The 18,309-nt window shown below is 41.5% G+C and overlaps 1 protein-coding gene across 1 annotated transcript in view; it reads left to right on the top strand.

The window, feature by feature from the left end:
• Positions 1-3,580: 3,580 nt before the first annotated feature.
• The window catches only part of pcxb (pyruvate carboxylase b), a 277,811-nt gene continuing 263,082 nt past the window's right edge, over positions 3,581-18,309 (top strand). Inside the window, exons 1-4 of the mRNA XM_030087167.1 lie at positions 3,581-4,085; positions 14,493-14,629; positions 17,330-17,423; positions 17,992-18,082. Coding sequence (XP_029943027.1) covers positions 4,084-4,085; positions 14,493-14,629; positions 17,330-17,423; positions 17,992-18,082 — 324 coding nt within the window. The 5' untranslated portion in view covers positions 3,581-4,083. The remainder of the gene's footprint in view (positions 4,086-14,492; positions 14,630-17,329; positions 17,424-17,991; positions 18,083-18,309) is intronic.

Genomic DNA, 18,309 nt, shown 5'->3' with positions numbered 1-18,309 from the left:
TGTCAACCCAAAGGAATGCCTCACCAATAAAACAACAGCAGCTTTTTTTCCATCCCCCTCAATAAGTTCAAAAGCAGCTGGAAAAAGTGATCCAAAAAGATAATTAATTTTTAAATAAAAAATTACTATTTTACGTCTGCACTGTTTTTATATGGACTGATTAATTTGCTGGGTTGATAGTTGCTGGAGTCACTGGGAGAAATATAACAAATGTCCTTCCAAGTGCAACAGTTTGTGTTTCGATTCCACTCCTGTATCTGTTGCTTTTTTTTTTATTGGAAGCATTAAACCAACAAACGCACAAGTCCAAGTCCCGTAACAGAAGTACTAAAGCAGAGAAGCATAGCGTGAAGATAAAGGTCGGCGTAACACAGGCCTCAGCACCATAAAGATTAGGTAGGCGGTGATCTTTTATCACATCTTCATTATCTCAGATCTTCCAATACATTCACCACATCTCCATGAACAATCCTTAACTTTTCTGTTCACACTGATTGGTGCAAACCTGTGCCGAGCTTTAGAGGGCTTGTTCAGATTAGCTGCGGTGCTTGTGGAATTTAAAGTCCAGTCAGCGTGTGGGCAGCTGACTTATTTACAACAAGGTCAAACAGGAAAGACCGTGAGTTTGTTTGAATGACAGTGAATCCATTCAGAAAACATGCAAATTAAAGTGTCAGGGTTCTCAGTCAATTAATATTGGATGTATAATACCCAGATGAGGGACCCCATACAGATTCTCATGGCCTCATTGTGGCTTCGCTACAGCAGCGCCCGTGATGTAACAGCTTGGCACGCCGCAGTTGGCCCACTTGGCATGTCTGAGAGGACTCTCTGCTTCTAAATGACGTGTGCGTAAGAGACTATGAGCATAGGATTATCAATCACTACCTTTATGAGCGGGCAGCAGGAGGAGAGGCAGGGAGGGACGATGAAAAAAAAAAAAAAATAACAGTCTGAGTAAAGTTCAGTTCAGCTATGAAGGGGTAAAAATAAATAGAGGTCGTTTGTACTGATCAGGACTGCTGTTGAGATTATGTATTGTGTGTATATAGTGTTTGATTCAACAATGAGCCTTTATAAACACTGAGTTGAGTGCTTCTCTTCCAGTCTCAATATTTATGGTTTAATTGTGTACAGTAAACCTCAATGGTGTTTGCACATTGCATGGCAGGTGGCACAGAACAACATTCTCAACAAGTAAATGAATTCATATATCTGAGTCAATTTTTGTAATAATTCTGGCCAAGATGATTCTATCTACCCGTATTTTTTAATTGAGATAAAATTCATTATTGTGGATCTGGGAAGAGAGCTGAACAACTCTTTCATGCAACTGTGATTAAACCTGGTATGCAACAAGATATTCAGCAAAAGAAAACAAGCAGACTAAAAATAATAATTTGAAATTTCATAGTTGGTTCTCTGAATTCTTGCTTGAGGATGCAGTTGTTCAAATAAATCCCCACTTTGCTGTCATTTGGCCTTGAAATATGAGAAAAAGTGAGACTTTCCCTTATTAGCGGCTCTGGCGCCAGACACTCACAGGCCAGAATCAAAGGGCTAATGAATGAATTGCTCTAAGGCAGTGTCCTCACATTTTCGCGTCTGGGTATTGTGTGATCTTTGGGATAGAAGCACAGTGGTCTATTGTGCACCTGCACAAAACATAAATACAAAGAGCTATTTCACCAGCCTGTAATGAAATCCTGTCCTTTTCAGCTGTTTCTATACTTAAAGTCGGCTAAATGTCTTTCTCGCTTTCTCGTGTCAGTGTCTCATCTAAAGACTAACCAGGTAGAGGACGTGGTGAGAGCACGTTTTTAGTCATTTTAATCCTCTCTCATAAAGAAAACAGGACAATTTTTATGCAAAATATAAATGTTACTAGGATAAAGTCTTTGGGAAGTGTCAGAAGTGATAATGTATGCCCAGTTATTTTCATTTATAACGTCATATTTTGCCATGCACTTTCTTTTCTAAGTTGTTTTGATTACTCTGTGTCACTTCTTTCTGTTATACTCTTGTCCTCATAATATTTTACATGTTTTAATCATGCTTTTGTTTTAGGGACTTTCACTTTGTGTCTCCATTTGACATTAATTAGGCTGGACCACTAAAATACATCATGATATTTGATAAATTAACTGAAACTCCAAAAGTTTCCATTCATTTTAGTGTAAAAATTCAAAATACATTTCAAAATTGTTCACATATCATACTCTTTGTCTGCTTAAATGCTTCTCTCTGGATTGATGCAGGCAAACAGCATTTCTGCAGATTTCACTCTGCATACTTTCATAAATTCCCCTGACAGTGTGGATTTTATGTAATTTTTTTTTAGAAAAGGGCAAAAGTCTGTTCTGCAGTGCCTTGCTGTTCAGTTCAATCTCAGTTATATTGGCTGATATAACTTGTAATCACTTGGAATCTTGGAACAACTTCACAAATTTGAAAAAAGAAAATACTTTTATTGAACATTCAGAGTTACTGTCTTGTTTCCAAGAGAATAGTGTTGCTCAAGCAGCTACTTTATTTGGATAACAGCGTCTGCATCCAAGTCATACTATGAAGCCAAGTTTGTGAAAACATGCCAATACATGGAATATCACAGGATGAACACAGAACACACACTCACACCCACAAGCAGCTTATGCACACAAGTGCATGTCTTTGGACTATGGGTGGACACTTGAGAGAAAATCCACACATATGAAGAGCATGTAAACTCCACACAGAAAGGCCTGCACCAGACTCAAAGAGAAGACCTTCTTGTTATGACATGAGGGTGTTTTAATGTAATTTACAGACCCTTTAAGGATCCCCTGAAGAAATTCATTCATCTGCATTTAAAACCTATTCCTGTTCAGTTTTTTAACCACACATAAAAAGAGAAGTAAACTGCTGCAGTGCCCGAGGAGCTGATTTAAATAACAGTCTTAAACAAACAGTGGTGACGTGTCAGTTTTGAATTTTGAACCTGCAAACAAGAGTTGGTTTCTTCCATTTCGAGGCCACCACTGAAAACATATAACCTCTATACCACTATTTTTACTTATTTACTTTTTATTCATTTTTTTTATGAATTTTATTTTTGTTCTGTAATACCTCATATTGATCAGTTTGTTTAAAAAAAATCACCAAACTTCATCGATCAGTCCAATATATAATATTTACATGTAGTAATGAGGAGTAGTGATGAGGAATGAATGAAACCTGTAACCAATGCTGTAAATGTTGACAATGATTAAAGAAATGGCGCATAAAGGTCCGCGTGGCTCTGAGGAATCCCCCTGCGCGGCTCTGCGTGATGCGACGTTACGCACTCCTCGGATTTATTACGTTTGATCGCCCAGTAATTACATAATGTGAGGCGGGGGTGTCCTTGGTGCGGAGCTCTTTAAATGGTACCGCTCACTGCGTGCCGTCATGTCCTCCGCTGTGATTGGCTGAGGGCGCAGGGGGGCGTGACCGGCTGCGTCATGTGAGATAGGATGGGAGCTTAGAGAGAGAGAGGGAGGGAGAGAGAGAGAGAGAGAGAGAGAGAGAGAGAGAGAGAGAGAGAGAGAGATTAACAGTGGAAGGCAGGCGCAGAAGCAGACTTCTATATCCGCCAGACGGAGACGGACGGTGCCAGCTGCTAGCTAAGTTAGCTACAGTAGACAGTTAGCTTCACAGTCCTAGCTCCTTAACTTACATATTAGGGAGTGAGAGAGTGACAGAGAGAGTGTGTGTGTGTGCGTGTCGACGCTGTGAGCGCGCGCTTGGCTGTCCCGAAGTGACTCAGTGTGCTTGCGTGTCCCTCAAGAGCGTGTGCGTGCGTGTGTGTGTGTGTGTGTGAGTGGATAGTGTGTCTGTGTGAGTGCATGTGCATGAGAGGCAGAGTGTGTGTGTGTGTGTGTATATATAAACCCACTTCTGTCCCTCTCTTCCTCTCTGGAGTAGCGGCGTGTCTGTTTTGTGTTGCGTTCGCAAGCAAAGAGGCAAAACCCCATAAACACTCAGTGATAGCCGACTGTTTACATTCGGTGTCCGGTTACCTGCCAGAGGATTCCCATCATTTACTGATACCGACTGAGCGCCAACATGTGAGTACTGACGGATAAAGTGTGTGTGTGTGGTCAGTAGAATGAATGAGTTAAGTGTGTGTGAGTTAACGCTTCTTCCAGCTCTCATGCACGGTGTCCTGCCGTCACCCTGCTAGCAGTTGTTGACACTTGGAATGGAGCTGCACAGGTGTTGCATCAACTTGATCCAACTTGTAAAGTTATTTTAAAAAAGTACATGCCCGACTATTTGCTTTGAGGCAGGCGTGTTTGTTGCTTTCTCTGCTGATATCTGACATAAAAAAAAATGGTTGCACTGTTGAGTCAGCACTTTTAAACGTGTCACTGTGAAACTTATTCACCACATGGAGGTATTTCTAAAACTGGGAGGGACAACATGTCTGCATAAAGGTTTACCTGCTGAAACTAATGCAGATTGCATAATCTTGTTTCAAGTCACCCATAACTAAAAGTGCTTTTCTCTTTATGTAGGTATAAGCAAACTTATTTTTCCCCACTGGTGCAATCAGAAACAAATCAGTCCCTGCTCTTTAACCTTTGAACCCGTGCAGGTTGTGTCAGAATCGCTGGACTGTTTACTCATCCCCAAACCAACCTTTACTCTGCGTCAGCAAGGTGGTTCAGGCCGATCAGCAGCCTCATCCCTGGGCTCAGGGCGGCCCAGTGGGAGCTGAGCAGTGATCAAGAGGCGGACTTTGATTCATCGTGAGCAGACCTTGCAGTGTGCTCTCCTGCAGAAATAATCAGGCAGCAAAAAAAAAAAGTAGCTTTCCTTTGAGGAGGATTTCTTTTTTGGTCTCAGATGTACAAAAAAAGACCTTGAGCTTCTCGCAAAAGATAAACTGACAGCTTAAGCATAACTTTTCGAGCCTAAAAGATGTTATATTTAAAAAGAAATTGCATTACAATTCAAACTAGATTTATTTATCCTTTTTACACTGGATACACTATGAACTTACATGACCTTTGGTGTTACTACACTCAGCAACTCCGCTACACTGGCAGGTGCTTTCAGGGCTATATCTAGCAGGATGCAGCGAAGATTGGGGATGGTTAGAGGATATTGCATTTCTTTGGGCAAGCTTTCGCAGATGGACATCTTTGCAATGTCACATTAGGAGAAAATCTTTCAAATCTGATTTCTTGTGAGGATAAAGTAATTGAACAGGCTGAGCAAGAGCACAAAGGAAACTGAAGCACGATGAAAGTGCATCTATCAGCTTGTAAACAGTGTACGGATGTAATGCTTTTCATTCTAAAGCTGACATACTTCTCTCCAAAGTAGACAATAGAGGTTGCAGAAAGAAGGCCACACTTGTGCATGTGTTTGTGCAGATTCCCCTGCCCCCTCGGCACTGTGTGGCCCTGCAGAGCTGTCGGCTAACGGGGGTCATGACCTGCTGTTTGGGGTCTCTGGGATTGAAGGTGGAAAAATTGTGTTTTTTGTACTTTTAGTGAAAGAGGACAGTGGTTTGCGTGATTTTGTGCATTCAAGTGGTACCTCTGCTGGAGTGTTTTGGTGTTTGATGAAGTGCTTCCAACTTCCAGAGATATTTTTTTTATGCAAGAAGGTGAAGCCGAAGGAAACGGTTTGCATAATAAGTGAGTTTTAATTGGATTTGATTAGACGGAGAGAGTACATTTATTTAAATCAGCCCGTGGGCCAGTTTATACAAACTGTTTCCCTCCACAGGTCAAAACATTATCCAAGATGATGTTACTTTGCAACACAAAGTGCTGAGTATTTTTTACATTACTCAAATCTTTGTGGGAGAAATGATTTCCTGCATGTGAGAGCTCGACGGATCAAGTCCTCTGTCAAACCTCTACTCGCCAATACTGCTTAAGAGATGTATTTATGTAACGTGCAGAAATTCGGCAACTTCTAACTTGTTTTTCCAACATATTGTACATCCTAAAGGGGCCTGTGGCCTGTAGCAGCAGCAGCAGCAGCAGCAGGAGGAGGAGGATGGAGCATCTTGTTGACACAGCTGCTCATCTGGTGTGACGGTGAAAGTCAAAAGCAGAATGCAGCAGGTTCACATCGCTCGAAAAATCTTCTCAGTGTCCCACAAGTTATACTTTATTAACATCTACTGCGACTAAATATGTATTCCAGAATAGTTCCCATCGCAAGTCAGTAATACACACTCCTTAATAACACAGATGTGCATGTAACTACAGCTAAAAAGATGTGCAGTTTACCATCAAGATCAGCATTGAAAGGTTTTAGAAGTAAGCATTCTCCGTTTGCTGCCCATGCTATCTCTCCACGCTTCATGAAAAATGATCTTATCAGAGCTCAGTTGTCTGATCAACAACTAGTCTGCGGAGAAAGTTGTGTTAAAAGTCCGTCTCGACCCGTTCATCCTTGTTACTGTTGGCTTGTTCTGCCAGGACTGAAATTATTCTACTCCAAGTTTAGAAATAAGTTTGATTTAGTGTTTTAAAGTGCGTTTTGAAAAACGTCAGTGCTTAATGTGAATCAGATCATGTCTGCTTATGGAAGCCACATTAAATTGAGCATGTAACGACTCGCCCGCAGCGCAACAACACATTCGGAAAGAGAAGCAGTTTCAATGTGTTGAAATTCCTGTCTTCTTTCCAGTGGCAAAAAAAAAAAGTAAATAAAAAATCCCAGGCTTATGCAATATTTTTCATTCATCTTGTAATGGAGCTGTTTTCTTCTTTCTTACTGATGTGGTCACTGATCACTCGGTCACTCATTACGTGGTCGCAATTTCTTAGTTCCTGTCTTTTTTTTTGTAATGCCATGGCGAGAAAGATTTCAAGAATAGAGTTCAAAGTGATAAATGAAGCTCTAGTTAATCAGAGTGCCTTTGAACTCTTTGTAATGAATAAGAAAGAGGCCACATGAATAAAATATGAACAGGAGCTGGGCTTACGATTTGTGTGTGTTACAACTACAATAAGAAGTTATGGAGAAAGTGATATTCTCTCATTGTTGGAGATATTGAAACCCTGTGGTTGCTCATTTGGACCAGAACATCACGGTGTGTTCCTGCAGTGGTGCTTGTCACTTATGAGCTGCGTACTATTACAAAAAAAGAAAAAGGCAGACTGTCTGGTGTTGCACAATGCTGGCAGATAGCCAGAGGTGTGTATACGCTGTCCTCCCCGACCGTCCCCATCAGGGTTGAGTTGAAAGGCTTATCAAACAGCGGTTATGTGTGTTTGTGTGTCACAATGTCGCAGACGGAGCAGCAGAACTTTGATCGGGATGGAGTTAATGGATGAACCAGACGGCTCTCCGGCACACACAGAGGTTGCTCCGAGCTACCTGCGTGGCGTTTACCCTTTAACTTTACACAGCGGAGCATTAGATCCACGCATGCAGAAGTACATGTTTGACTTGATTCTGCTGTCAGACACACGCCGCACACACACGGGAGGTTCAGACTAGTTTGCTTAGAGGGACGCAGACAGCTTGAGGTCACGGAGTGCGTTTGGCATTTAACATTGTTCACATTAGCCGGACTTCCTTTCAGTTTTGAAACCAGATCCTCATAGAGCACCACCAGTACTCTCAGTATTTACATTTTGATATCTCAATGCCCTTTTTAGTGTGCTTTACAATAGCAATTTGGTTGTCGCTATAAATCTTCTGTTTTTTTTTCCCGTTTCTGCTGAGCTGTTACTAATCTTTTTATTACAGAGTAAACACATAACCAGAGCTCTGCAGTGATGCAAGTGTCCTTCTCGGGCCCCCAGAGTGGATTTTAACAGAGCTAAATGAGTAACTTAAGGCAGATTTCTGTCCAAGGCCGCGGTTGTATTTGGGGTCCTTGAGGGCGAAGGATCAGTGGTTCAAACGGAGATTACAGCAACACCACTTTGGAGAGATAATTCAGTATCTTGTGGCATTTTGCAACGTTCAGGTAAATTATTGATCAAATGTCCTGCTTTGAAGTGAAACTTGAAAGAACACAACTCTGCTTTCTTTTTTGTTTTCTTGCGCTCGGTAAGAGGCAAAGGTTAGACTCTTGTGTCACAGCAGGGACCTGCTGTTAAAGGGAATAGTAAAGGTGTCACAACGGACTCCAGCGTGTCGCTGTTGGACGTGTGCCAGTTTGAAAAGAGTTGTGGAAAAGAGGTGGAAACAGACTGTTAAATGATGTTCATTTCAATAATAATAATAATTGATAATGATCCAAAAAAACCCCTGCACAATCAGGATCTAGGTAGTGGTGCCTGATGGATCATATTCATTCATTTTGAGGAGATGATAAAAAAAAAAATTCAGATGAGATTTTCATTTATTTGAACAAACTTTCTAGCAAGAACACAACGGACCAGAAAGACTTTTAAATGTTTAAGTTTGAGTATCACCTGCAGCTTGAACAGAGGAACTGAAAAAAAGTTAATATTTGACTGAAACGGGCAGTTTTAAGCCATAAACCTCTAATCACGGATTGATTTATCATCGTGGGTTCACAGCACTGCTGTCTCATCGTGAGAAGGGTTCGGTCTCTGTGTGAAGTTTGCATGTTCTCAACGTGTGGCCAGTCTAAAAACATGCATGCGAGGTTAATTAGTGACTTTAAGTGGTCTCTCAGTCGGGGTTTGTGTGATTTGTCGTCTCTGTGTTGGACTGTTGACCTGTCGAGGATGTACCAACACCCTTAACTCTACACTGGATTTAGCAAGGCAGCACAGAAAGATGGACTGATGGATTTTTTTCCAGCACCACACTGAAATATACACCTGATTGTAGTGTTTCAGACACTCCTGCCACATCTGCAGATTGCAGTTGAAGGGCTAAGAATAAGTGTGATTGACAATAAGTCTAAACAGATGAGGGTTTGGATGTGTGTTACTTTCCGCGGCCGAGCAGAGGCTGGATCGAGAGCTGAGTTGCTGGAAGTGTGAAATGAAATTTGATAAGCCAGAGATGGAAGCGGGTTGCATTGTGGTGCAGCGGTTATCACTTTAACCCCACAGCAACAAAATTCCTCCATTGGTTAGAAGATGGACGAATGGAAAGAAACAGAGTGAGTGAAAACAGAAAACAAGTATTTATTTATTTATATGAGTAAGCCAGTTCTGAAACAACAAAAGAAATTAATAAAGAAGAAAAATATCTTAGATGAGAAGAAGGTAAATATCTCACTATAAAACCTCCAAAAACCTGACTGAGGAAATCCTTAAAGACGGCTACTGATCTGCACCTTCCTCTAAAATGTGCAAAATACACAATCAGAAACAAAGCAGCTGATTTTTTTTTTTTAAATCACATTTTGTATGCCAATTTAATCAATTTAAATTAACTCCTCCCAACATTTGCACGTTTTGGTACAGGTTCTAAATGCTGCATATTTATGCTCTAAAAATGGATACTTTGTGCATCAGTCAGATGGATCACGTTGGGATTTTCTTAAAATATTCCCACCATTATTGGAATTTTCATCTTGAAATGTTTGCTGATCAATTTTTGAAGACAATATAACTTTATTGCCTTTAATTATTTTTAATTCAAGATGCAAGACGATCTCTCACACACACACACACACACAAAAAACAACAGATGCTGCATCATATTTAAGAAAACTGGACTCAGAATTACTTTTTGAAGAGTCCAAAACTGACTTATACGGTTTCCTTGGAGTTGCAGATTGTCTCTACAGAAGCCCAGAGCGGACAAATGACATCCTTGCTCCAAAGAAGACATTTTGCATTTTTAATGAGTTTGGCTCTCGAGTCAGACACAGTCTGGCTGCAGTCTGCACGCTCTCCACTAGGTGTCAGTAAATCACACACTCTTCCTTGAAGAGTATGATTGAGTAACAACACTTCCTGTTATGATTCTCTACCTGCCAAAAATAACTTTTCGTCGTCACAAAACCCAGATTCTTCATCTAATCAGTATTTATTGAAGCACACAGCCTTTTTTTTTGCTTGCTGGTGAGGGTGACTACAACAAAATGTTTTCATAACACACTATCAGCTGACCACTGAAATAACACCCACACGTGCTTGAAAGCATTCAAGTTAATAACAAGCTGGGAGCAAGTCAGAAAAACCCACAAGCAGACATTGAGAAAGAGCAAACTCAAGATGACTGTGTGAACTACTTCTTCAAGCGGAATCCTGCAGATGACCATATGTGTTCATCAGAGCCAGATTGGAGCCAGAACCCGACTCAAACTGTGCCGCAGCAGCTGCAGCTCCTCCCAGACTGCCTTTTATCCTTAACTTTACCTCTCTGCGCGGTGGCAATGCCACGCACGTCCCTCCAGTGACTTTCTGCGTCACATTTTTATTGCTCGGCGCATCCGTTAAAGGGAGACGGGAAGAAAGGCAGGAAAAGGGTAGAGCGCCGCTCTAGGTAGCTGTTGACGAACATTCTCAACCAAGAGAAAAGCACTTTAGAAGGCGAGAGAGGAAAGAAAAAGACAGAAAATCATGACCTTGATGTTGTTTGCTACTTTTTTTCCCTCCAAACTTACCTTGAATGTGGCCATTTTTTTTTAATATGAACAAAAAAAAATCTAGATTTTTGTGTCACTGACTGATTTGTGTGTGACAGTAAAACAAAGCGTATCACAGATCATCCCCCAGTATCGTTTTTGATGCTCATCGCAGCAGGCTCGTGTCTCCTTGGCTGGATTTTCAGGCCTTAAATTATTCATGACAGCTTAGGAAATGGATACAGAACCACGCACTACTTCAGGTCAGGAAGTTCCTTTCATCAGCTCACACCGTCATGAACTCGCGGAGATTTCCACATTTTAGGATATCAAACAGAATTTCCCATCACATCTGAAGCGAACAATCATTAAACTGCTTGCTGTGCAGATTTTAATGCTTTGTTCTGTACATGCATTTAAAATCCTTCGACAAACTGCTTTTGTCAGGTAGTTTCTGCACAGTGCTTTTTATTTTTTTTATTTTTTAAAAAGACCAACAAATAGAAAATAGCAGTTTTTTTTTTTTTTTTTTTTTTTTTACTGTTTTCATAAGAGCAGTTGACAAACTCTGACACCCAGAATTGAACAGCAGATGATGGAAGCATTAAGCACGGAATGAATTGTAAACAAGTCGGCGAAGAAATGAAGCCTGCGTCCAAGAAAGTGTCAGTTTCCATTTATGGAACTTGTGGTTCAGAGAATTAACATTCTATATCTGCGTGTTGCTGTAGTTGAAAGTGATTGAATGCAATACTGAGGATTGCTAACCACCGCTATTTATATACCTACTGGGAAATTAGGACTTAGACGGGTGTCTGGAGTTCTTAACTCTGGAAACGAGCAATAGAGAATAAAACGAAGTTGAAATGACGTTCATCTATTTGTCTCAAACCCAAATGTCTGAAGTTTCTTTTTAGTTTTGAGGCTCCAGCGCCGGTGCAGTGGACTGTATGTGCCTCTTGTTCTCAGGCTCAGAGAAACTTTATCTGTTTCACAGTGTGACACTGGTGCTTTTGTGTAGATACAGTATTCAGTTACAGCCCCAGTTTCCACTGTGAGCTGTCTTTGGATGGTTTCAAGACACTCCCTTTGATTCCTTTCTCTTCGAAAGTATTCATTTGTGAGTTTGTGACTCAGATAATTCGTATTCGATTTCAACATTTCTGCTTCTTACAGGCCTCCTAACTGAATGTCTTACATTATTTTCTTTTTAATTAAACAATCATACAAATATATTCAGCTTCAGAGTTGTTATCCTTTTTGTAGAGAATATAAACACTTCTTTGAAAATATGCAACTGTGGTAGAACTATTTTCAAGATTAATTCACATAATGGGTTTTTCCATTTTCTTTCAAGCATGAGTAGTTTAATACTCATATCATAGTGATGCTTATTATAAGGATGATCTCATTTATTCCTCATTACAAATGCTTTAAAGCTGAATAAAAGCTTAAAATCGGGCACACTTGTGCGCAGTTACTTAAGAGTGGACTGTTGGGCAAAAGACGCAGAACACCTCAGACACATGAGTGAGTATCTCAGCACCCAGGGACTGATCAGGTAAATTTGGGTGTCACAGTCCTCTATGGGCTCCCTCGGTCATCATCAATATTTATTTTTATCTTCTATAAGTGAGACAGCCATGAGAAACCATGTATCAACCAGAGCATGTGTGTTGTCAGTTTTGTCGCTCCTGGCTGCAGTAGCAGGGTTTGGCCACCGCGTGGCAGCAGAGGAGCGTCACTGGGCTCCCAGCCTGCATCAGTCTGGTCAAGCTGCGGTGGTCTCTGCAGTCTCACCTCAGAGACACGCCCTGATCCACGAGCTCAGGTAGTTTCTGCAGCTCCTCCGTGCGCGAGGCAGAGAGTGACGTGTGTCTTTGTGCATTCCTGCGATGCATTCACGTGTTGATCTGAGCTTTATTTTGATCCTTGTTAAATGAGCTGCAGCTCGCAAGTGTCGAGTGTTCTTGTCAGGCGTGATCACAGGTTGGATTGTTAAAGATTTAACGAGGAAATGGCTGAAAATACCTCTAACAACCCTTTTTTTTTTTTAAATGGTTGCGTTTCTTCTTCAATTGTTAACCCTCATTAGTAGACAGTATGCATGTTGCAATTTGATTTGACCCCATTGGCTGTCCAATTAAAATTTGAAATAATTTGGCTCTTGTTTATTTTAAATTCTCATTTTACTAACTTTAATATAAAAAAGAGAGTTTGATGAAAATTGAATCTAATTACCTGGATTTTTTTGACTAAATTCTCCTGATTTGTCCCCAACACCTGACTTCCGGTATGTAAATCTAACCCCCCCCCCAAAAAAAATGAAGTTTATATTTTTAATCAGCCTGAAACTCTTTTCATCCTATCTTTCTATTGCTTTTCTAGTTCGCCGATCCACAGGTTCTTTGCATTGGGTAGTATCACTATTCAAGTTACACTGAGACTGTGTCATGTATTATTAAAGAAAATTTCTTAGTTTCATCACACTTTGAGTTTTTACCACCCACTCCATCTCCATAATCACAATTTTATATATACAGCCATGTTACCTGCAGTCCTGTTAATGTGTAACTTACAGTGACTGCAGGGCTGTAATATTAATATTTGATCAGAACAGATTCTCTAGAACTTTCCCGACCGTCCTGTCAGCAATTGAATCCTCTAATGCAGGAGTGTCAAGCTCATCTTAATCGCTTCATCGTTTTGTGCCTCTGGTGCCAAATACAGTGAAATGTTCCAAAATCCTGTCTGTCCTTGGACTCCATTTTCTTTTTAAATTTTCTTGCAAATGAAAACAGGGCTGCCTCTTTCAACTAAAAGTGACTTTTTTTTTTGACTTGGTTTCTTACCAGACCAATGGGTCGAGTGTTTTATTGGTGCTGGTTAATCATTTTGATGATTGATGATACAAAGACATTGATTTCAAGAGAAGAAACAGACTAATGTCTCCTTGTGTTGCGGACATGTGGAACTGTCAACAGCTCTGCTGCATGATTCCCACTTACACACAATAAAATTTAGCATCCAATTAAGAACTGTAACTTGGTGCTAGAAAAAGCACGTGTAGTGTTAGACTTCCACTCTGAAATGTGTGAGTCTGGAGCAGCTTTCAGCCCCATGACGATGCAACAAATGGCCAGACTTTGAGCTTCATTTGGAAAAATCTTCCATAAGATCTGAAATGATACTTGGCAGGTTGTTTCTCTTCAGGATAGTGTTGGAAAAAAGCCTGTTGCTTCTCAGGACTGATGATTTGTGCAGCGTGCATGTTTTCGCAAACTGATGCTTTGTTGGCAATAAGGTTGCTTCCACTGTCGCATCTCCGATCTCTCGCCTTCGGCCGGAGATGCAACCTGCTCCTTGATTCTGTTATATCTGCTACTCCTATGAGAACAGATCAAGCCCCAGTGGACAAATCGGAAACAGCAGTACATTTATTGAAACATTTCAGGCGATATCTTCTTCTTTGTCATTTTTACAATTTACAAGATCCTCTGCTGGGCCAGTTTTTGCCCTGCGGGCCACGTGTTTGACACCACGACTCTGAAGGTTTCACAGGCTCCAGACTTCACTTCACTCTGCAGTTCTGACAATAATCCAGGAGTCCCTGCAGACGTCTGAGGCCAATTAATATATTTCCCAGCAAATACCACGCTATGGAAGGTGCTCACGAGCCCCGGCATGTGCTGAAGGCGGCGTGGCGCTCCGGCAGATTAAATCTCTCTGAACGGAGTTCTCATGTCTTGGTTTTTCAAGATCTCCTCCTTCCCCCCCAGAAGCATCTCTTCTCACCCGACAACCTGAACCTGAACCTGGTGAAATGATTTAGTTGCTCTGATCCACGTTGGCTGTGAAAAGCAGCAAGGATTCATGGTTCAAGTCTAAAAAGAAGAACCTAAATGTTCCATATGAGTGAATTTGCCTGTTTTTCTTTTCAGTTTTCAGTTGTGGAGGCCTTTTTTTCGGTGAAACCTACATGTTCTTTGTCCTCCTCCAGGATGCTGAGTTACATTACGGTGCGGGGCGGCATCAGTCTGCTGGCTGTCAGGAGGGCCTGCGTCCTGTCGCGATCTGCGCACTCTGCCCCGCAGAGCAAGCATCGAGCGATAAAGAAAGTCATGGTGGCCAATCGAGGTAAGATCTTCCCCCCCATTAAAGTGACTGTCCAGGAAAGCGAATCAGTAAATCACGTGAAGTCCAACGCAGTTCCATTCAGAGCTCGAGACTCTAACATTTACAGGCTTTCCGATGCAAAGAAGTACACTCAACTCTTAATTTTGAGTTGAATTGACTTCGCCTTGTTTAGGAATGTTTTCACTATTTAAAAAAAAATCAAACATTTGGTTTAATTTGAGAGAAAAAAAAACTTGTTTTGAGATAATTTGTTGTCCTTGCTATGTCAAGTTGAAGAAAATCAGATGCATCATTTCATGCTGCTCAAAAAAAGGAAGATGAAAAGATCAGACTAACATTACTGGATCAGACTAATGAAAGGCCTCACCCTCCATCAATCCAATGTCATACTTCCTCTTTAAACCACCAAATATTGAGAATGAAATCATATTATTTGTGATCTAAATAAGACTATTTTTAAAGATACTGAATGCAAAATGTTCTCAGCCTACCAATGATTACAGATGAGCAAGTTAAGTAGTTACTATAATGCTCTAAAATGAAATACAGCATCAACTTGTGTGCTCAGCACTGCCCCCTACAGTGAGGCAGAGGTACTGAAAAAACACTCAGATCAAGATTGAATACTTATAGAGGTGTATAAAATATCTCGTTGTCTGAGGTTCAGCTCTCAACATCCCTCCTCTGTTTGGAAGGAAATGTGCAAATTCTGTTTATTAAAACATGATTTAAATCATACGCAAGTAATGAGAATACTGGTGTAGAAATGTTGTGATTATTGATCGTTTTAGTTTTTTTTGCTCCTGATCACACATGCCTGAATTTAAAGGCGTGTTTCTTTTCCTTAAGTAATTTCTTTCCCCCAACCCCTGCTTTAAAAGGTTAATGCAGTAATTTACTATTTTCCTCAACCAGTGTTTGTCTCCCAGTGAAGCATAAACAACTTATCAGATGTTGAAATTAAAATTTCTTTGAAATTTCAAGATCAAAACTGTACTTTTAAAGTCGTCATCAGCTCTATTATGAATTTCTGATAATTTTCTAATGTTTTTCTTCTATACATTGTTTCAACCATTTTTGAATCGGGGCTGATAAGAGAACAATGTGTGGAGTCATGCTGCCCCGAACTAAAATATTAGAGGTCTCAATGCCATTACCAAGCTTTACATGGAGGTAAAAATTGTAGCGGTTGATTTCTGAACGGTATGATTATAGAGAAGCGAAGCCGTCAGGAATACGGTTGTTAGAATCGGCGTAAACATGGCTGACGAGCCGCGGTCAGACTCCCAGTCTCTCGACCCCCTCCTGTTCATGCTAATGCTAATGCTCTGCAAAGAGGCCGTCGCCGTGCAATTAATGTCAGGTGACGTACAGTACTGGGTGACAAACGTGTTCATGCATTTTATTCTAATCGCTTTTGAGAGCCCGTCATTATATTCGTACTCGCGGACACGCTGATAATGCTTGATTTGGTTCAATGTTTCATTGTTCCCGGTTTGCGGCGTGACAGAAAACCCACACGCTAGTCCAACCTGGACACATGTGGAGCTCCGTAGTCGTACATACGCACGCTTACATCTATGTTTCCCGCCCCATAGAGGCTCTATTTAACCGCCTTAATCCATCGGTGTGATTCAGATCGTCTCCGGCCTCCGCCTCACGCTCGCACGCAGAAGAGCCTCCCGTCAATCTCCCCCGCTTCACATCGGCGTGACGCGATATCAACACCGCATTAGACCTCGGTCATCACGCCGCGGCGCACCGGACCGCGCTCGGGCCCCGACCATCGTATCATATCAGGCTAGATTCCAGCTCACTAAGCACATCTCCACCCTGCCATCGCTCCTCGGCTCATTCACTAACGTTCGCCTCTCGCTCCGTCTCGACTCGTCTCACCTTCTCTCCTCGTTTTGTTTCCTTCCTCAGAACTTGTCAAATGTGATTTTCTTCTCAGCCACTTGCTCTGTTCCTCTTTTCCCCCCAATGACATTGCTGTTGGTTCTTATCCCCCTCCCCCCCCCCCCATTCCCCTCCCCCTCCTATTTTCCCTGCCGTTGTCGTTTCCTCTCGGCCTATTTTTCATTTATTGAACTTGCCAAACCCTGCTTTTAAAAACCCTTTAACTCAACCTCACGACCTGTTTGTGTTTTTATGTTTAAATGAAGTGTTTTTCATCTGTCTGACTCCTCTATAGTCCCGCTACCACCCAACGCTTTCTGTTTTCCAAGCTGCACATGTTTCAATGCTGTCCTCCCCTTCAAGAAAGAGCAACACCTCCTGCTAGTTCTTCTCTGACTAAATGCTTTTTCTCTCCCAAAACTGTGTTTTTCGCCTAAAAACAACTACTTGGGTCTTGTCACAGCAAGATAAAAGTCTTGTATTGTTCGTACTTGTCTCAAGCTGGGATTTTTACACTCTTGAACCATAAACTTGAGGAGAAAAAAAAAACAACCCAAAACAAAAACCTTCTCTCATTTGTTGTAGCGCACGTTGATATATTTTTCGCACTGCGCGATGAAGGGCGCCAGATGGCTGCGTCTTATTTTCACATCTCAAGAAAAATTAGGTCAAAGCCGGAGAACGGTAATAAATGATGTAAAGGTTGTGCTCATAAAAACGAAAAGTTAAAACGAGCATCAAACTGCGAATGAAAGAACCGTCCGGGAGCATCATTTCCTCTTCTTTTTTTTTTTTTTCCAGGTGAAATAGCCATCCGGGTGTTTAGAGCCTGCACCGAGCTGGGGATTCGAACCGTGGCTGTGTACTCCGAGCAGGACACCGGGCAGATGCACAGGTAATAATCTCTCCGAGCCGTCGACTGTGAAACGTTGACAGCTGATTAAAGCCAGCGGCGATTAAAGGAAGCTTGGGAGCATGCAGCCCCTCCGCGGTGCTTTGGGCCGCCTCTTTGTTTTGCAGTCTGTATTAAAGAGGACATAAGTGTAATTGTATCGACGCCGCAGACGTTCAGGTAATCACACTGCGTCGTTTACATGCACCGACTAATCTCCCTAACTGCGTTTTTGTTCCATTTAAACTTTCTAATGTCTCCTTTCCCCCCCTCCAAACGCCGTGTCTGGATAACGGATCCTGTTTTATTTTGAGGCTGATATTTACATTTGCCTCTTATCAGCGTAGTTTGAGTTTGAATTAAAAAAGGAAAAAAAGGTGTTTTTCATTTTCTAACCTTTGCATACAGATGTACAAAAGCAGGAGCTTTCGAGTCAGATGTTTCACAAGTCTGCGCTTGTTTCTCGGAAGTGCGTTGTGATACTTTTACACGCCAAAATCTATCTTTGTCTTTTTTTTGTCACCCTCACCTCTAGTGCGCTAACGTAAATCCTCAACGTCTATTTCAACAGGCAGAAAGCAGATGAGGCTTACCTGATCGGAAAAGGCCTGCCCCCTGTCGCCGCTTACCTTCACATCCCAGACATCATCAAAGTTGCCAAGGTAAATAGTAATCAATAAAAGATACGTTCCATTGTCATGGGCCAGAATTTCTGCATGAAAATATCAACGGTTGCTGATTAAAAGATGAGAAACAGACTGTGAAATAGTTGAATCGTTCAAATGTTGGTTTGCGGAGCATTTAGCCACCGATACTCTCAGTTCTTCCTCGACTCGACTTCATTATTTTGTTGCGAGTGCAAACCGGTGGAGTCTAAAGAAGTCCTCGC

The sequence above is a fragment of the Salarias fasciatus genome, chromosome 3, assembly GCF_902148845.1.
Source record: "Salarias fasciatus chromosome 3, fSalaFa1.1, whole genome shotgun sequence".
Lineage (NCBI taxonomy): Eukaryota > Metazoa > Chordata > Actinopteri > Blenniiformes > Blenniidae > Salarias > Salarias fasciatus.
Note: the sequence above shows the minus strand (reverse complement) of the source record. Positions and strands in the feature narration are given on the sequence as shown.